The sequence below is a fragment of the Tachysurus fulvidraco genome, chromosome 3, assembly GCF_022655615.1.
Source record: "Tachysurus fulvidraco isolate hzauxx_2018 chromosome 3, HZAU_PFXX_2.0, whole genome shotgun sequence".
Lineage (NCBI taxonomy): Eukaryota > Metazoa > Chordata > Actinopteri > Siluriformes > Bagridae > Tachysurus > Tachysurus fulvidraco.
Window position 1 is genome coordinate 27,855,592 of NC_062520.1, and position 21,610 is coordinate 27,877,201.

The 21,610-nt window shown below is 39.1% G+C and overlaps 1 protein-coding gene across 14 annotated transcripts in view; it reads right to left on the reverse strand.

Moving 5' to 3' along the window:
• Positions 1-675: 675 nt before the first annotated feature.
• Positions 676-21,610, reverse strand: part of si:ch211-285f17.1 (sickle tail protein) — a 93,960-nt gene continuing 73,025 nt past the window's right edge. For 9 of the 14 annotated variants that reach the window (XM_047810785.1, XM_047810786.1, XM_047810788.1 and 6 more), the window contains 10 exons: positions 20,609-20,756; positions 18,294-18,693; positions 17,572-17,794; positions 14,619-14,935; positions 10,128-10,280; positions 8,216-8,320; positions 7,107-7,178; positions 5,312-6,856; positions 3,474-3,611; positions 676-2,564 (listed from right to left, as the gene is read on the reverse strand). In XM_047810785.1, the coding sequence (XP_047666741.1) occupies positions 2,082-2,564; positions 3,474-3,611; positions 5,312-6,856; positions 7,107-7,178; positions 8,216-8,320; positions 10,128-10,280; positions 14,619-14,935; positions 17,572-17,794; positions 18,294-18,693; positions 20,609-20,756 (3,584 nt within the window). In that variant the 3' untranslated portion in view covers positions 676-2,081. Of the gene's footprint in view, positions 2,965-3,473; positions 3,612-5,311; positions 6,857-7,106; positions 7,179-8,215; positions 8,321-10,127; positions 10,281-14,618; positions 14,936-17,571; positions 17,795-18,293; positions 18,694-20,608; positions 20,757-21,610 lie in introns of all 14 variants that reach the window. The other 5 variants (XR_003441694.2, XR_003441692.2, XR_003441693.2 and 2 more) reach the window with 5 other exon arrangements.

Sequence of the window (21,610 nt, forward strand, 5' to 3'; positions counted from 1 at the left end):
GTCAGCCACCTTTTTTTTTGTATAGAGGAATACTGTAATTACTGTTTTTATACTGTATATATGGACTGAATTACAGGTCATTAAATAATAAAAAAAAAAAGATTCTTTTTTTTTCATAACAGTAGTTGTAATAGTTTAAGAGTTTTAAAACCCTTTAAAGAAAAGAGCAGAAAAGTGCCTGTCAGATTTTTTTATTTTATTTAAAACATTTAATTTGTAATTAACAGCCAATAACCAACAATGTTATAATATTAACACTCTGCCTGAACAACAGATGTGAACAACTAAACTGATAATACTCAAGTTTTTTCATAAATATATTTTAAAATGACCTAGAAAATGAAAGAGCCTGAAACAAATATATGCAGGATATTACTGTAACTTTTGACATGAAATATCGTGGTTACAGGCTGGAGAGTTTGTACGTAGTAAGTTTAAGTACTACAAGTAATTAAATATGAGAAAACTTCATTGTTCGACATATTCCTTGAAACAGAAATGCGTGGTTATAAACTTAGCATCCGGTTCCACTAAAAGGAACCCTTCAAGTTATTTTACTCAGTTCTTCTTTCTCAGTAAAGCTGAATATCTGGTTGCCTCTAATGAAGACTTACTGAGAGATATTTTTGCACGTTCTGACCCCAAGCATCAGTGTAGAAATGATTACAAGACAAATTATTTTGTGGTTTTAGGTTTAATGATTATTTTCTGTCATTTCTAAAGGGTGAAAATAATTACATCTATTAGGTTTATAGATAATATATTTAAAAAAACAATAAGATGCAATGCAGATGACAAACATGCAGATGTTTAATGTTTTCAGAGTCTTGCCCAAAGACATTTTAAGCTGTTTAGGTTTTAAGTGTTAAGTTTTTAAAGCTTTACACAAAGTAAAAAGAATCTATTTACAACATCTGTGCAGGCATGTGTATTCTTTCACATGCTATGGCATTATTTCTCTACAGATTTAGACAGACACAGAAATAAACTTTTCTGCAGTATGTAACCAAAACTTAACTCAAAGTATATACAGGGGTAGTACGCTATTTATAAGAGCACATTTATTATCTTAAAAGCCATAGCCCTATGGTAAAGCTAGAGAATTTCATATAGGTAGGATCTGTTGGAGTATATTCATTCATACTGAATAACGAGAATAGAAAATGAAACAACTTTGGCAAACAGGAATAATCACTACTGACAAAAAAATCTTAAATACATTGGCAGTAATTCTTAAAACACCAAAAAGCTCAAAATGCTAATCAGAAAAACTAATACAGGTACATTATTGGCACTTTAAAGCAAACAAATTATAATAATTGCTACAACAATCTGTCAAACTAAAAAGACCAATAGATAAATATATAGTATGAGCATCCAGTTTTATCCTGAATTTATTTGGGAATACCTACTTACTCTTAAGTAGATCAGTATTCTGGTACCATGTCATTCAGAAAATTCAAGCTTTGAACACTCCACAAAATGAGGATCAAAAAATAATTAATGTATGAATATGCAACTGCCACAGGTCTGAACAAAAAAAAGGCAAAAAAAAAAAACCAACAACACTTAAAGTATACCCTCACTGATGGTCGCACCCTCAGAGCTACCAGCACTGCTCCACTCGTCCCACCACCTCTCAGGGTAAGAAGCTGGTATACTACAAGACTCTTTTCTGTTCTGGCACTAAGATACTGTATGAACTTCCCCTAGGGGTCCAGACAGCTGAGTCACTGGCTATTTTCAAATGACAGTTGAAGACCTACTTATTCATGATTCACTTCTTCCCTGTTTGTTGTATGTGTGTAAAAAAAACCCTCTTTAACAGTGATTAAGGCTCATGGCATTCTGTCTTTAGCCTAGTGAACCAGAGTTCATGCATTCAATGATAGAGACTTTTGTACGTCACTCTGGATAAGGGCGTCTACATCCAGTTCTGTATACATTTACATTATTTGGCAACGTGGCTACAGAAGTATCAGAGTAAAATAAGGGAAAAAAGGTATACTGAATTTGAGCAAATTCAGAGCAGCACTACCTCATTACAACAGAAGCAAACGATAGCAAAGCAGTTGAGCATTCTATGACGCGTCCTTGGTGCTTGTTGCCGTGGGAATAGCTGATTTCCCAGCACTCCTGTTGTGTGGCCGACTGTAGCTGATGAAGCTGGGCGTGTGAATGGTTCGGATACTCTTTGAAACCTGTGACAACATGGTAGGGGACAGAGCAGAGTGGGAAGAGGAAGAGGAGGAATATCTTCCATTTTGAGTCTGTGTGGACAAGGACAAGCTTTTAGTGTTGTGAGTGGACTTGGCGAGCTTAAGAGAACCATTAGAAAGGGAGGAAATCTGTGAGGAAGAGTTGGGGATAGAGCGAGTATTGGGGATGGAAGACTTAGATGAGGAGGAGGAAGAGAGAACAGCAGAGTGGTTAACAGGGTTAGTAGCATCAGGCTGAGAAGCACATTTTCCTGCACTAGAGGAAAAAGCAGGGATTTTAGAGGCAGAAATAGTAGGGGAAGTGGACTTTGGATCTCCTCCAGATCTTTTAGCAATTCCGTTAGCCTGTAAACAAAGATGTCAAAAACATGGATTTTCATCCCTAAGTTTTATCATGATAAAGATGTGAAGATTTTCAAAAACATTTAAATTACACTCAGAGTTAACAATCTCATATTAACAGTCACAGAAAATATACAAACAATTAACTGAAAGTCACACACACCACACCGAAAGGTAAGTACAATATCATCCTTGTGTTCATGGCTGAAAGTGAAAAAGAAGAGTGAAAATTAGGGGAAAGGAAAAACATTCCTGTTTTAGGATCATTCATATTTTAAAGTGAGGGATCCAAAGTGTAATGGAAACCAACCAGTTATACAAGACCAGAGGAGACTCCAAGGAGAGCGAGAACATTTCCAGAAAGGGTGGAGATTTAGTAGGGGGTTGATCCTGGGCTCATCCCCTGAGAGGTGAACAGGGGAAAGTGTCTGACATTGGGTTTAGTGAAGTGTCACCGTGGCTAGCATGGAGGTTTGTGTTATGCAAAACAATTGTATTTGTAGTGTTAGAGATTACTTAATGTAGGTCTGGGTGCAAAAGTGAAGTATTAAAATGGGAAATAGTTTTAGTTAATAGTTCAAACAGCACCTACCCAAAACACAGTATAGAGTGAGTGTTAATAAAGTAAAAAAAAGAAAAAAGGGTTTTTTCCCCTTATAACTGATATAGCATCAAAACCACAAGCAGAATAAGCAGAAGCATTCCATTAATGTTATGAGGTAACAGATGCATCATGCCTTTAGTCACAGCCAAGGAAACAGTCATCAACATCTCATCCAACATGACTGCACTGAGTTGTTCACACAATGTACAGTTGTTCCAATTTCTCTGTTTAAGTCTTTCTTTATTACTCAACTAGATATTTATTTTGATCCCTGGCTAAGTGGACCAATGGCCCTATGATAAGACTACCTGGCGAAACTGCCTCTGTGTGTCTTGCAGCTTTAGCTGTTTTGTTGCCCTCTCTCTGTCTGAGGTGCCTGGCTGCTGCCTGGTTTTGGCAGACATGGGCACTGGCATCCGACTAGTAGGAGAGGCCACGTTGATATTCTGCAAGAGGGATTCAAACCAAACAGGAGAAAAAAGGAATAAAAATAAAGAAAATCAAAATATGGTGTAAGGGTTTGTAAAAAAGAAACAATATCTGCACAAAATCTCTGATATTACTTAACATTTAAATGGAGCCATCAGGGGCCATGTTCACAAAGAATTAAATCACAAAGAAGTCTTTTAAGTGACACTAAAAGATGCCAACTAAGAGTTACTTATTTATTCATCTGCAGTAACCACTTTATCCTGAGATGCAATGGATCTGTAGTCTATCCTAAGAACCTCATGCACGAGGAGGGAATACACACACACACACACACACACACACACACACACATACATTTCCTAGATAAAATGTGTTCTTTTACTCTGATATATTTCCACTAAGCATCTTCATTGCTACAAAAAAAAATCAGAAGAAACATGTGACTGCAATAAGGGAGGTTTGGCGAATCACTGCTCCTAGATTGCATTACGCAGCTCCGCACGCTCTATTTCAGCATAATGTTGCCAAAAGGAGGCAGAAGCACAACTGAAACTGCCATGGAAGCACCTACTGGAGGACGTCCCGTTATCTACGATAACCACCCCGACGATAGTGGTGAACTTGGTGAACAGGGTGAAGAAGATAACCTTATACACCTGTGGCCGTATTTGCAAGAAATGTTTCTGTACATTGGAATGAAAGATTGTTCCTCCCGGATGAAGTGCCTCTTATGCCTACCGAAAATAGCTGGAATTTTACTTTTTACTTTTACTTCAAATACTTAAGTACATTATATGCAGATACTTTAAGACTTTTACTCGAGTAATGTTCTAAAAGGTAACTTTCCACTTCTACCAAAGTCTTCTTCTAGTACGATACTTGTAATTTTACTCAAGTATTGCTTTCTAGTACTTTATACAATACTGACACGCACACACACACACACACAATGTTATTCACATTTAATATTCACTCTATAACCTCAGTTTTCTTGTATATAAGTAGACCCTGACCAGATAAAAGTGGTTACTGAAGTTGAATGACTTATGATTAACACCCATATTTTTCTTACCCCATTTTCTCAATTTGACCATTTCTCAATTTCCACTCAATATCTAGCTTTGACATAGGAGCTACAGTACCAACCAGGAAGGCTGGCTGGCTTCTGCTTTCTCCAAATTTTACATGAACCCTATCAACTTTTTCAACTTACTGCTCATAACCCAGGGAGGGAAGCTAAACACACTTGAATGAAAGTGCTAACTGATAGTAGCTACTGCTAAGTTTTATGAATATGGCCCCATGAGAGGAAATGATGCATGCAAACCTCTACACCAACAAAAAAAATGTTGTTTGTGTAACCTTTGGACCCATTTACAAGAATCAGAAACAAAGACAAAGTAAGAGTGTTCTTCTTAGTCTGTGAGTAATCTCTTCGGCTGCTTGAACCCAAAGTTAGAAACTAATCAATGAATAAATGAAGTCAGTGGTGTAGGCTCTTATAAAATCACCCACAAAACACCAGACTAGACATATACAGACATTATAATTAGAAATAGGGTTAAAAGTATAGATCCCGTGTTCATTACTCTGAAAAAGAAGAGGAAGTTAGGAATCTGTGAAAGCCAATGGTTAGAATGGGATTACTGTGAGGAATAGGAGATGAAGAAACCCATAGTCTTCACTACCAAGGCGGTCAGAGCTAGAGAGAGACCTGCTGATGAGGAGCTCTGGTGACAGACACTCCTGTTGTGGTGATCACAGCAGGCCGAGGAAGAACATGTGGTTTGGGCTTCTTCCGAAGGCTAGGGCGCTTGCTGGAGTTGTACGCTTTGGTGCCCAAACGTTTCTGAGGAACTACTTTGTCTAAAGCTTCTGCTCCCTGGCTGCTATGAAGTTTAGAGCATTCAGTGGACAGTAAATCATTAGAAGACCTTGGACCCATTTCATTGATTGTGGTCTCAAGCTGTTTGATAGTCTGTTCAAGGCTATCAAGTGTCTTGTAAGTGCTCTTTCGGATCTCTTCTGTCCTTCCATGTGTTTCTTGGGGAACAGACTCGGATTTTGTGTTATCTTGCTTAGAGCAAGGAATTTCAAATCTCTTAGTCTCTTTGTGTTGTTTAATCATACCATCTGATTCCTCCTCGTCTTCATACACCACCACCTGTAAAGTCTTCTTGCCTGACTTAGTACCAGTGCGGATGGCCTGTGTTAGAGCTGCCAACTGCTTTTTAGGGAACTTAAACTTGAACTTCTTCTTAACATCCTGTTTGGTATTACTAGTATTCAGTGTTACAGTCTCCCCATCAGATAACATTGATGAAGATGAAACCCCATTTTGTTCGTTTCCAGAATTCATCTTATCCCCATCTTGTGCTACTTGAACTCCCCCATTTCTTTTATCCTCATCCTCAGTTTCCTCACTTTCTTCCTCTATCCTTTCTTTAGCCAACATTCTTTCTAGTTCCTCTTCACACTCAAAAATGGTGGAAAGGCGTTTGTAGGCTGAACGTATATCCATTGGTTCATCAAAAATGATGATGACTGGCTTTTTACTGGATTCTCTATTTTCAGCGTTGTCACTGCCACGGTTATTCTGTGGTTTGCTGCCTACAGTCACAGTTTGCACATTCCCTCTTTTAGCATTTACAAGCTCCTGGTACTCTCCAGTGGACAAAGCCTGTACTTTGGTGTTGGTGATCATGAAGGCTATATTATCAGGTGGAGGAGGAGGGGGAGGTTCTTCTTCTGACAAGTCAGGATTGAGGAAAGTTTCACTTTCTTCTTCATATTTGCGCTCCCTATTCTTGGGCAAACTAAACACCTCCTGCTGATTTGCTGAATTCATCTCACCGTGATTTGCAGGTATCTTAGAGTGAATGAGGTCAGAGCCACCAGGGGAGACTGCTGTACAAATTGCTGTCGGAGATGCCACGGTCTCCTCTATGCTAAGTTGCACCTGTGGAACTTTGACTACATGGACTTTTCCCTGTGTAGGGCTACCTGGGCCTTGTTCCTTTGTCTTCATTGAGCTTGAACAAGTCAGTTGTTTATATGGTAGATCGCTAGGAAAGCTCCAAATGTTGTCTAGGCCATGGCCTGGGATATCAGACAGGCCATCTGAGGATACCAGCTGCTTGTTTTTCTGATAAGTATTGACATGTGACACCTGTGATGGGGACGAGTGAGATGCAGCTCTGTGGTCAGTTGACTCCTCAGGAGGTTCCTTGGTGATCTGTGCTGTGACGTAATAGATGACCTTGAAGGTTTAAAGGTCACAGAAGGAAAAAATGAAAGTATTAACAGTGAGCTTCATACTCATGTAATCATTATTTAATAATACTAATACTTTAGTAAAAATAAAAGGTAAAATGACTGCCACTGAAAAGCTGCAAGTAGCAGACAAAACTATTACAGTGACGTGCACATTATCTATGATTAGATTGTTTTGCCTTTGACACTGAATGAAGGATAGAAGAAGACATGTACACTTGTAAGTTGATGCTCACCCCTGTATTTTGACGTACTGTGTTGCCATTATCGTCCATGACCAGATCTTTGTTGTCCTGGATTTCTGTATTCTGTTTGAGGTTTATGAGGAATAACATTATGCCACACATAACCCATTCCACTACATTATCTACCTGGTGGTATCTAGCTATATGTTTCCCATAAAATCTGCTCCTCATCATCATTAGAGGCATAAATTATTTTATTAAATTACTTTCAAACTTTTCTAAAAGCTTGTGGTAAGAGAAATGATATTAACTTCTGAAACAAGACACCAACATTTCCAGACTTATATTTCTGCATTTCATAACCATGTACATTTCATATTTATTTTGATACAGTCACTTTTTAAACCTCATCATGTGACGTTGCAGTAATATACATTTATTGAAAGCAGCAGAAATGCAAAGGAAAGAAAAGGCTATAAACCTAGAAGATTAAATCAGAAGGCTTACAGTAGGGCACGCTCCAGGTGAGAGGAGCAGAACAGAGCAGAGCAAAGACTGTGTCCTTTCAGCTAAGGCAACTCTATAGCAATTGCAATTTGTCCTAAATTGAATTTATTTTTTACATCCACAGTGCTGATGTTCCACGAATATGAAATTTAGATGCAGAAAATGCAGTCAAATTGTCTACACAAATTATAATGAATTAATATTTTATGGGAGAAATGACATCTTAACGATGATGGAAAAAGAGCTAGTGTTGCCGTTTTGAGTATATAAATATGTATTTATAGATTAAGAGATGCATATTTAAAGGTCTAAAATAAAGAGAAAAGGATGTGTTGGATTATTGAATGGACATGTACACTAAGCCAATCTAAGTTCAAAAAGTAAGAAAGAGTTGCAAATTTGATTACCAGCATGATCTCAGCATGAGATCAGTTTAATTTGATTATAATTCACATTTTAAATGTAAATTAGATGAGAGAAAATCAGAGTATAAACAGCAAGTCTGTGAGAATTGTTGGTAAAGATAACCATCATAGGTGTGAACAATACAGAAGAGTCTGAAAATGTCAATACTGCAAATGAAAATGAGAAACTGCAGCCACCAGGGACGAGTAGCAGATAGGAAGAATCAGCTAGTAGGAGATGGACATTACCTTCTTATCTTTGAGGGACAGTAAGGCCCCAGATCTTAGCTCTTTGATCTGTGGCTCTATCAAACCTTTGTTCTCTATGTCCTTAACCAAACACTTCTGGAAAGCCTGAGAGGGGGGAATATATGCAGGGTGTTAGGGCCCTGTTTCTGTACTGTGGTATCATATAGTACATGGTCTGCCACCGTGACACTAACTCATTACTGTGCACAAAGCAACTTCAGTAGAAAACCGCTATTCAGTAATGACTCGACAATTAAAGCCTAGATCTCATGTACACAAACATGAGTAAAAGCCATGGAACAAATGGACAGATGGAAAAATTCCCACGCATAGACACATGCAGACACACAGAGACACACACAGACACATGCACAGACACACAGACACTCACAGACACACAGAGACACTCACAGACACACAGAGACATGCACAGACACATGCACAGACACACAGACACATGCACACAGAGACATGCACAGACACACAGAGACACACACAGACACATGCACAGACACACAGAGACACACACAGACACACGCACAGACACACACAGACACACAGAGACACGCACAGACACACAGAGACACGCACAGACACACAGAGACACGCACAGACACACAGAGACACGCACAGACACACAGAAACATGCACAGACACACAGAGACACACACAGACACATGCACAGACACGCAGAGACACGCAGAGACACATGCACAGACACGCAGAGACACATGCACAGACACACAGAGACACACACAGACACATGCACAGACACACAGAGACACGCACAGACACACAGAGACACGCACAGACACACAGAGACACATGCACAGACACACAGAGACACATGCACAGACACACAGAGACACGCACAGACACACAGAGACACGCACAGACACACAGAGACACGCACAGACACATGCACAGACACAGACATGCACAGACACACAGAGACACGCACAGACACGCAGAGACACGCACAGACACATGCACAGACACATGCACAGACACACAGAGACACACAGAGACACACACAGACACATGCACAGACACACAGAGACACGCACAGACACACAGAGACACGCACAGACACGCAGAGACACATGCACAGACACAGGCATGCACAGACACACAGAGACACGCAGAGACACGCAGAGACACGCAGAGACACATGCACAGACACACAGAGACACACACAGACACATGCACAGACACACAGAGACACGCACAGACACGCAGAGACACATGCACAGACACGCAGAGACACGCACAGACACACAGAGACACGCACAGACACACAGAGACACGCACAGACACACAGAGACACGCACAGACACACAGAGACACGCACAGACACACAGAGACACGCACAGACACATGCACAGACACAGAGACATGCACAGACACACAGAGACACGCACAGACATGGAGAGACACGCACAGACACAGACATGCAGAGAAACGCACAGACACATGCACAGACACGCACAGACACATGCACAGACACGCACAGACACATGCACAGACACGCACAGACACACAGAGACACGCACAGACACAGTGTTGTGACATACAAGCAAGTATAGTGACCCATACTCAGAATTCGTTCTCTGCATTTAACCTATCCAAAGTGCGCACACACAGCAGTGAACACACACAGCAGTGAACACACACAGCAGTGAACACACACAGCAGTGAACACACACAGCAGTGAACACACCCAGAGCAGTGGGCAGCCATTTATGCTACGGCGCCTGGGGAGCAATTGAGGGGTTCGCTGCCTTGCTCAAGGGCACCTCAGTCGTGGTATTGCCAGTCAGAGACTCGAACCCACAACCTTAGGGTTAGGAGTCAAACTCTCTAACCATTAGGAAACAACTTCACACATGCACAGACAAGCAGACATACACACCTGCAGTTCTGTCACAATCTTGTCCCCCTCATCCCCCTCTTCCAGAATGGCAGACGTTGTGGCAGGCACAGGAGTGCACAGCTTGGGCTTCACGTCTGGGGAACTTCTTGGTCTGTGCTGAGGTGCTGTATTTGGAGCCTCAACTTCACCTTCCTGTGGAATCAAATTATTTTATTCTTTAAGCAATAATTTTGTCAGAATTATAAATGTTACACTGCGAGACCTAGCCAAAAACAGTCCTACAACACATAACAGTTCCTCCATAACACACAATTAGTCTTATTCAGGCATAACAAGATGGTTTTAAAATAATGAAACTGTAAACCATGTAGCAAACTTTAAGCATTGCCAAAACAAGCACACAAACCAGGGACTACTGTTAGTGTATTACAGGTTTATGGCAGTAGCTTATTAGTAAATATACCAGTCATGTACACATGCACATGTACCAGCTACTGACACCAAGTCAGATGTTAGGACCACAAGTTCCTCATGTTTAAGTCATAATGTAGTAAACATTTTTTTTAAATACTCTGTTGTAGAGGAATCGAGGTCGAACATCAGCTGCAGATGCAGAGGAGGCTTGTTAAATTGGCAAGTACTGGTAAATCTCACCTGTGGGTGGTCATGGTCAGTTTTCTTGTGTGTGCTTTGTTTATCCTTTACTGGAAAAGGTTACAAAATGCTCTCTTAAGAGTCTGTTCTCAGTCATATAGATTCTGTAGGAATGTAGGAAATTTAAGACCATTGGTACATTCCCAAATGTGGTCAACCAAACAAAGATCACTCCAGATGCAAGACATAAAATAGTCTGTTGGGTCAGTAAGGAACCCAGGAAAACTTCTAAGCAACTAAAGGCATCATTTACTTTGGCTAATGTTAATGTTCATGAGTCAAGGCAGAGTCAGAAGGAGAAAGTCACTACTCTCTCTACTAAAAGAACATTGCTGCCCATAAAGTTCATTAAAGGTCATGTGGACAAGCCAGAGGACCATTGACCGTCTACAATTGTCTCTGCTTTTTCATCAGCTGTTACGCCTTTAAAATATTCAGAACGAGTTCGCAGCTTCGCGCTGTTGCTCAAGTTACAGGTCTCATACGTCTGTGGCTGCAACATGAAACTGCTGAACACACAACACCAAAAGCGAACACGAGTGACGAGCGACGACGACATGCTAGGTCGAAAGAAGAGGCTCGATATTTGGTCGCGAAGCGGGTCTTTAGTTTAACTGGAGACCTTTCAAGTGGCCACCGCAACAGAGCAAGAGTTACATTAGAAAGACGTGCTTTTCTAAAACTTAAAGTCTATAGTGATAACTGCAATACTGGTCTGGTTAAAGTTTGGTTAGAGTTTTTTTTCTTTTACTTTAAATAACCCTCAATGGTTTGGATTTCTGCTTTCTGTGGCTAATCTTGCCTTTGAACTTGATTGTTTAATTCATTCCTAAAGTGGAAGTTTCAGCAGCTGTAGTAAGCTTTAGTATCAGCAGCTGTAATAACAGCAGCAGAACTGTTAATTGTTGAGCCTTGTTAAAGCCTTTTTAAATCTTATTTGTTATTTCCCAAGAGATATTTTATTTCTGATTTGAACAGAAACATGAGACACAAGGCAACCAAAAAAGTTTTAAAAACCTTTGTAACTTAAGTTGTCAGTCGGAGTCTATTGGGCCTCAGCTTTTGAATTGTGTTGGTTAAAATAAAATTCTCTTGGGAACAGGTTAATCATTTGTGAATGTGTCTTTGTGAATCAGAGTCATTGTGAATCAGAAATTGAAAACCAGACACGTTTAACATTTGCATTCGACAAAAATCATTGAACAAGTGTATTTTGTCAGGTAATTATGACATTTAACCAATGTTTGAGATACTGTATGTGAAACACTTTTTAACTGAAATGTTAATCAATAATAATGTTATTTTTAAAAAAGACTAAGATTTTTTGACTAAAACTAGACTAAAATTAAAATACTTTTAGTCGACTAAAACTTGACTAACAAAAAACGATGTGAATGACTAAATATGACTAAAACTAACAAGGACATTTGGCCCAAGACTAAGACTAAATTAAAAATAGGTGACGAAATTAACACTAATTCAAATTTATGCCAGTGATCTCTAAAAGAAAATGTCATGACATCTGTCCGCGAACTGCATCTCAAGAGAAAATGGGTCACACACCAAGACAACAATTACAAGTCTGTGTACCAAAAGAGGAACAAAGATAATGTTTTGAAATGGCCAAGTCAATGTCCTGACTTCAATTGAAAAGAAATAGTCAAAGCTGTTCTGTACTGAAGAATCAGATGAAATACTTCTAAGCTGTTGTGCAAGACTGACCACAAGTTACCAGAAATTTTACGTACAGTTATTGCTGCACGAGGGCTCACAACAGATACTGAAAACAAAAGTTCACATACTTTTGTAAGTCACAGATATGTAATGATGGATCATTTCTCTGAATAATTAAATTAAGTAGTAGAATATTTTTGGCTCATTTGTTTGATTGTGATCACTTTGTTTACCTTCAGGACTTATTTGAAAATCTGATGTTTTCGGTCAAATTTATGCAAAAATGTATGAATTTCTAAAGGGTTCCTTCAAGCGACACTGTATGTACGCTGCATAATATAGATGCAGTGTGCTTCATAGCTTATAGGATTCCAAACCAAGAAACTAAATGTATTACATTTAGTACATTATATGTACATCAACATATAACACGTCTAATGGTTGCCTTGGAAACATACGTTTTATTTACAGGTTGCTATAAGAGGGAACTGAACTGAAAGTGTTGTGGTGAAGTGTGGGGCCACATCACAGTGTAATAGCTTTCCTATGCTCATCTGATAAAGAAACTTTGAACTCATAACTCAAAAATAAAGTGCTAGCATGAAACAGCACAGGATGCCCTGCTAGCAGTGTGCAAAAAGCTCACAAGCATTTTGCAGCTAGTGTGGTTTTTATTTTAAATAGGGGAAGGAGAGCTTTCTGTAAAAAGAAAATGGCCAGCAGTGTGCAACACTGTGTGCTTGGTCACAGAACTTTCAGCCTATCAATGTGCCAAGAGAGCTGAAAAAACCTGTTCTTGTCCTCGTGTTTAATTCTTACAAGAGCATCAGAGGACTTCTCCAAAATCGGGTGGAAAGAATTAGCTGCATCTTCCATTTTGCACCAATAAACAGCTAAGTTGCTACAGTAGCTAAGCTTCACTGAACAATTTAGTAATTTAACTAATTTAGCTAGCTATTTAACACCCAAGAATTCAACAATACTAGTAAAACTGTTAGAGATTAGGATACATAACTGTCTCTCCTGCAGCTCCAAAACACTCTTCTAGTCTTAATGGCACTGATATTTTGGTTTGATTTATCAGTACTGGTCATAAACATAAGGTTCATCCCGTTTGAGAGGTCTGTCAATCATCATATGGAGAAGTCTTTCATCCAGACAGGATAAAAAGTAATAAAAGAATAAATAATAGTTAAAAAAATAATAATAATAATAAAAAATTTTAATTGCTGCATGTTAATGATATTTTAGTGGTTTGCCTTCCTATGAAGTTTTAAACAATCACCTGAACAGCTGAGATACAACATTTAGAATTGTAGCATTTAGTTCAGTATCTCCTTTATCAGATCAGATGGAATAGCCTTTTCTCCCCACCAGCCTTGGTAGCTCACTGGTTGTCATCTCAATGGAACACCGCAAAATACCTGCTGTATTAGAGATGCTCTGACCTAGTCATCTAGCCAGTCACTAAGACACTTGTCCATTTGTCCTGCTTGAAATGGATCGACTTTGAGAATTGACTGTTTACTTGCTGCCTACCTCTTAAAATGTAACAAGCTAATCATGTTATTCACTTCGCCTGTCAGTGGATGCTCAGTGTATTGCTGAATGAATAATCCTAGTTGTAATTTGGTTTAATTTGACAGTATAAAACTGAATCATTTATTTCTGTTGTGTAAACCCTTTAATTTGCATTCCTCAAACTTATTCAAGTTGTTCCAATGGAACACAAGAGGGCTTGTTATATATTCTCATTTAATATGTAATATCCAAAGCCATCTTAGACTCATTTTTTTGTCAGGAAAAAAAAAATCAGAAATATCCCAAACTGCTTCCTGTCTCCTAAGACCTAATAATCATCCACCAGTAATTTAGAGCATGGACATATTGATCTGCTTTAGGCTTTTTAATTCTAATACCTGGTGGACATGGAACATGGGTTCACTGACTACAATGTATGATGCCTACCCACTTCACAAAAACCCAAATAAAAGCCAGAAAACACACACACAGACACACACAAAGATGCCAACTAATAGTTACTGATTTATTCATCTGCAGTAACCACCTTATCCTGAGATGCAATGGATCTGTAGTCTATCCTAAAAACCCCATTCATGAGGAGGGGGAACGAACACACACACACAGACACAAACACAGACACAGATACAGAGAGAGAGAGACACACACACACACACACACCTGGGCAGATCCAGGCTCCTTCCTGCAGGAGTATATGACCTCTCCTGTGCGGGTCCCCGTGCTGTTGATGTAGTTCCTGCGTGGAGGAGGTGGAGGAGGAGATTTGTTGGTCTTCTCTGAACTCTGGCTTGTTTTACTGACTTTATCCTGAGACTTTGGAGGTCTCTCCAAGCTTGTTTTGATTGACAAGTTTGGTTTTACAGGTTTACCCAACACTGCTGCTGCTTTAGCAGCCTTTTCAAAATGGGGTTTTGAAGCTTTATCAGGTCCTGTTTTAGTGCACTTCTCAGAGCCGGGCATATCAGGCAGCTTGTCTTCTGCAACACAGAATATACAAACAAAAGGTCATACGGCACAAAGGTACTTAATGACTAGGGACAACTCAACTTTACAGCTAGATTTTGTCCCACAAGTCAAACACTGGCTGAACAAAATAAAACACTCTTGGCTAAAATTTAACTAACTTGGACTACAAACCCGTGTTGGTTGGTCTGAGCAGAATGTGCAGAATGTGTCTTTGAGCACAACAGAGTACTCGATTGATGTCATTATCAATGATAAAAATCTGTCATTTTTTAACTCTTGAAAAAAATGCATTTAACTATATTGTCTAATTCTAAATATACTAAAATATATGTATTTAATTAAAATAATTTTACATTAATCTCAAACACTTGCAAGTACTTTTACATTTTGTTCATTTATTAGAATAAATGTTTAATATTTCCATTTCTGAAAGCATTCTTTGTTCACAGCATTTTTTCACAATATATCTCACACACATATTCAGAGTGGTGTGAAAAAGTTTTGGCCCCTTGATAATTTTTTATTCTTTTGCACGTTCGTCACACTTTAATGTTTCAGTTCATCCATATTTTAATATTAGTCAAAGATAACACAAGTAAACACAAAATGCAGTTTTTAAATGTTTAATATTTAAGGTTTTTTATTATTAAAGGAAAACAAAATCCAAACCTACATGGCCCTGTGTTAAAAAGTGCTTGCCCCTAAACCTAATAACTGGTTGTTCCGCCCTTAGCAGCAAGAACTGCAATCAAGTGTTTGCGATCATTTGCAAGGAGTCTGTTACTATGGAGGATTTTTGGTCCACTCCTCTTTGCAGAATTGTTGTAATTCTGCCATATTGGATGGTTTTCAAGCATGAACTGCATTTTTAAGGCCATGCCACAGCATCTCAATAGGATTCAGGTCATGACTAGTCCCCTCCAAAGTCTTCATTTTGTTTTTACTCAGCCATTCAGAGGTGGACTTGCTGGTGTGTTTTGGATCATTGCCCTGCTGCAGAACTCAAGTTCGCTTCAGCTTGAGGTCACGAACAGATGGCCGCACATTGTCCTTCAGGATTTTTTGGTAGACAGCACAATTCATGGTTCCATTTATCACAAGAAGTCTTTCAGGTCCTAAAGCAGGAAAAAAGCCCCAGACCATCACACTACCACCACCATATTTTACTGTTGGTATGATGTACTTTTTCTGAAATGCAGTGTTACTTTTATGCCTAATGTAATGGGACACACACCTTCCAAAATGTTCAACTTTTGTCTCGTCAGTCCACAGAGTATTTTTACAAAAGTCTTGGGGATCATCAAGATGTGCAGCGGTTTTTGTCTTGGAACTCTGCCATGCAGGCCATTTTTGCCCAGACTCTTTCTTATGGTGGAATCATGAACACTGACCATAACTGAGGCAAGTGAGGCCTGCAGTTCTTTGGATGTTGTTGTGGGGTCTTTTGTGACATCTTGGATGAGTCGTCGCTGCACTCTTGGGGTAATTTTGGTCGGCTGGCCACTCCTGGCAAGGTTCACCACTGTTCCATGTTTTCGCCATTTGTGGATAATTGCCCTCACTGTGGTTCACTGGAGTACCAAAGCTTTAGAAATGGCTTTATAACCTTTTCCAGACTGATAGATCTCAATTACTTACTTTCTCATTTGTTCCTGAATTTCTTTGGATCTCAGCATGATGAGTAGCTTTTGAGGACGGTTTGGTCTACTTACCTTTGTCAGTCATGTCTTGTTTAAGTGGTTACTTGATTGTGAACAGGTGTGGCAATAATCTGGCCTGTGTTTTGTTAGAGAAATTGAACTCAGGTGTGATAAAACACAGTTAAGTTATGTTTTAACAGAGGGGAAACACTTTTTCCACACAGGGCCATGTGGATTTGGATTTTGGTTTTCCTTAATAATAAAAAACCTTCATTTAAAAACTGCATGTTGTGTTTACTTGTTTTATTTTTGACTAATATGTAAATTTGTTTAATGATCTGAAACAGTATGACAAATGTGCAAAAAATAAAATCAGGAAGGGGCCAACACTTTTTCACACCACTGTGTGTGTGTGTGTGTGTGTGTGTGTGTGTGTGTGTGTGTGTGTGTGTGTGTGTGTGTGTGTGTATGTATCAAGTGCATGAGCCACTAACATCAACTACTGCATTCTTCTTTTGGAATGCTTTCCCAGGCTTGTACTGTACTACAGCCTCTTACAGCTATTTGTTTTGCAGCTTTTCACCCTTCAGTCTCCTCTTCAAGAGGTGAAATGCATTGATTAATCTAAAAGGTGTAGTAGTGATGTATTGGCCAGTTTAAACCTTTTTTCCCTGATTTAGTCCTTGGTTGTCTCGGGAACGTGTTTTGAGTCACAGTTTATCTGCATGATGAAGTTTCTCCTTACATTGGATACATCAAACAAAAGGTACCTTGGTCTAAGTTGTAAATATTAGAAAATAAAACAAAGATTCTGATCTATAATCCTATCTTCCCCTTTTGATCTCAAACCCAAATGTCTTCAGTGTATAGCAAAAAAATTTAAATCAATAAATTATAAAATAAAAAAAGAACTCTCCTGAAAGGGATTGCAAATTGAGTGAAAGTAAAACATATTACAAGATTGAAAGTGCAAGTGAGAAGTAAGTGGAGAATGACATCTGACCGACCTTGTGTTGGAACTGCAGAAGGCTTGGGTTTTTCCACTCGCTCTTCTCTGACAGAACCAGGCACTGCAGCAGGGCTTGAAATGATGCCACCCTCACCTGGAACTTCCATGCTTGGTATTCCCCTAAACATGTTGGCTTCTGCTTCCTGCAGCATCTTCTCAAACTCCCCGCCATCATAATGAGACATGCTCTGTCGCTTTTCTTCCCACTCTTTCTCAGCCGCCTAGACAGAGGGAGTTAAGACAGACAGAAAACTACATAAGTCACCATGACAATAAAATAGACAGAGAGAGAGTAAGAGAGTTCAAATGCATATGAAATTCAAGGTGAACTTAAATATGGTAAAGACGATCCAAAAACCAAAGATAATGCACACAGCTTAATTACCTAACTTTATGTCTGAAATAAAGTTATTAATAATTTTTTCCAACTCCGTTTTATGTAAACTTTAAACTACTAACTACAACTGCTCACCAGCTGTTTCTTTATGTACAGCTTTGTGCAGCATTCTCTTTGAGTCTTTTATTCTCTAAAGGTCTTTGAATAAAAACATATTATATTATTTCCCAATCAGAATAGAATAGAAAACTTGTAAAACAAAATAAATAACTGAGGAGCACCAAGTACTGCATTTTTCCTTTTTTTCTATATGCATCTGATTATTTACATTGAGGAAAATCTGTGGCATCTGATATTTAATGTACATTTCCTCCTGAGCTCACCTCAATGGATGGGACTCTATTTTTGCCCTTGCTGTGACTTATGATCTCCTCAATAAATAGGCTTGAAGCACCGTTGCTGGAAGATCCATTTAAATGTGCAATGCTAAGAGCTGTTCCACTGCTGCTCTGTGGTGGTGTGAGTTCTGTGTGAGCTAAGCTGCATATTTCAACATGGCTCTTGTTGCTGGTCTGCTTTGTAGGTAACTCAGGAGTGGGTGGGATAGAGCTCTGAGCACAATGGGGTACCAGAGACTGGGAGATGATAACCTCTGAACCCACAGATGATCTCTGAGGCTCAAGCAAAGTGACTGTGTTCTGAAGATCAGCAGGAGGCTCTGCCCCATCCACCACTGTGGTAATGGCAGGATCTGAAGATTTCATTAAACCAACTGTGGCACGCCTACAGAATACACACACAAAGAGTAGAGTCATATTTACAAAGAACGTTGTAGGTAATAAACACTCATTCACTGACGTGTTTTTTTGTACAACATTTTCTGTCTAGAGTCTGATTTGTGTGAAAATATGTGGAGATCAGCCATTTATCTAGCTCATCTAGCTGCAACCACCACGGTCAAGGTCACTGAAAACCTCTGAGAACAACAGTTTTGTCCAATCTAGATTTAGTGGTGGTTACTCTGAACATACCCACTGAAAATGAAAGTCACACTCGTGCTCTAATATTCTAATAACATTCAGATTAATATAGAAACAGTCACATCTCCACAGTGTGAAGTTATCTCTGACTGTCTCAGTCATAATATATGCAAAAATAAAAAAAATATGAAAAAATAATGCACTTTGACATGCTACTGTGCCAAATTCTGTGCCAAAATACTGTACATTCACATCAGCTACTGGAAATAGTTTTAACAATAATCTCCCACAGTTATTAACTTTTTTTGGGTCACTGCCTGACAAAGTTCTACAAAACTCTAGACAATGTAGCTCCACTTACAGCTCCAAAAAATAATCAGAAAGAAAAAAATAGCACTTTAACAGAATAATCACACACCTTAAAAGATCACTCAAAAATATTTAGGTAAATTATATCAAACTAAATTGGTAGTATTTCAAAAAACATTTTAAAAAATAGCCTCTTTTAGAAAATCTCACTGTGCTAGATCAATGTACCGTATCTCTCCTAATAGATGACAATAAAATCAGCTAGGAATAAGACCACCATGGAAACACACACACCATCCACACACTGATCAGTCATAACGTTAAAATGACCTTCAATGACTGCAACTGGTACATTGTCTCCATCACTGACCAGTTAATAGCTTCCACAAAATAGAGTACATTAAAATGAGAAATTCAGAAATAACTGCTTAAATGCTCAAACTCATATTCTTCCTCATATTTTCTTAGTGAGTTTCCCTGTTGCCTCTGGCTGAAAATGTATTTCCGGAATTGATGTAGTTCTCTAAAGTTGTTTTGTTAATGTTTGTGTTAACAGCTCTATACAGTGAATAAAACTGAAATCTGAGTCATCCAGTTAGGAAGTTATTTATAATCTAAATATACTGTATTATTATTAAATCAGATCACAGATGCTACTTATCAAACTTTGAGTTGGAGCCCTGAGGTCAACCCTACTGAACACCTCTGGAATGAACCTGAATGTAGACCATTCCCCAGGCCTTCTCAGCCAACATCAGTGCCTGATCTCACTAAGGCTTTTGTTGCTGAATAATCAGAAATCCCCATAGTCACTTTCCAACATCTATAAGAGAGCCTTCCAAGGCAAGTGGAGGCTATGGGAAGAACTGGAAGTAGGTTCAAGGGAAAAAAGAAAAACAAAAAGCATCTGATGCTTAGCCAATCTGATAGAGTAAAAATGCTTTCCCAAGGATGAATGACAAAATTGTGCTAAGTCAAAATGTGGAAACTTTTACACCAAAAAGATTGAATGCTGTGATTACATTTAAAGTTGTTGACTTTTGTTGGCTTTTATTATTTACATTTACTGCACACACACAAAAATAAATAAGCAGACACCCTTATCCAGAGTAACTTACAACTGAGCAACTGAGAGTTAAGGGCCTTGCTCAGTGGCCCCGCAGTGGCAGCTTGTTGGACCTGGGGTTAATTATAATTAATCAGCTGCAACTTTACAATTAACCGTGGAAAACTTTTACATAATTTCTCTTGGTTAATTTTTTTATATAGCAAAAGCCTGCCATTTTAACAGGGGTGTGTTATATCTCCCACATGGGTGTGATGGACACACTATCAGTTCACAGTATACACACACACACACACACACACACACACACACACACACACACACACACACACACACACTGTACCTTCGCAAAGTGCTGAGAGTTTCAGTAAGTGATTTGACTCGCTTCAGCATACTGTCAAGTTTGTGTGGCTCCTCTTTGAGAAACTTCACAGCCTCCACCTCGACTCGGAGCACAGCCCTCATTCGCCCCTGCAGTGCTGGGAACTCTCCTGTTTAATATACCAGGAAGAGGGAGAGAGGAAGGGGGGACAGAGAAAGAGAAGTAAGGGGAGAGGTAAGGGGGGGGGGCAGAGAGAGAGAGGCAAGGGGGGGAGGGTGGAACGAGAAGGGGGGGGGGGGTGTTTAGTTTTTGCAGCCAAATTGTAAACACCACACACATTATATATATTGTGTGTGGTGCACAGGGTTTGGGAGACCACACTATTGTTAATGAGGCTATAAAATCATTATGGTAACTGGTAGAATTACAGTGCCAATATTTGGTAAGAGACCCCTATGTGGTAAGACCTGGGGTTCAAGGGTAATATGGAGCAGGACAAAATGTCTGAGAACTTCATACCAATGGTATATTTGCCACTTGTATGGGTTGCTTGATAAAGTCCTTCAAAAACACCCCAAACAGTCTGGATGGTAAACTTTTTTTGGTGCTTCTCTATGCTGTAACTCTCTCAGATGTTGGAAAGACAACAATATGGTATACTTTGAGTGGCATTTCATAATTGTGCCTGTATTATATTCTGAGGAGAACAAAAATAGAGAAGAATAATTTAAAATCAATAAAACAATTGATTGTTTTTTTAAACAATCTTTAAGGTTTTATTGGTCCTAGCACCCAGGTGGTAAGATGAATTTACCCTGGCTTTTGAACAGCTGAGCCAAATCATTGGCTGCCTTAACTTCTTCACTCAGCACTTGAAGTGGCACTTTGCTTATCCATTAAATATCCTTGTCATTTCTTTTCATACAGTATTACATTCCTCAACAAGATGGTTCAGATGGTGTAGTCCCTGACATACAAACGTATTTCTGTTAGAGACTACAAAGCACTCTGTAACACTAGATA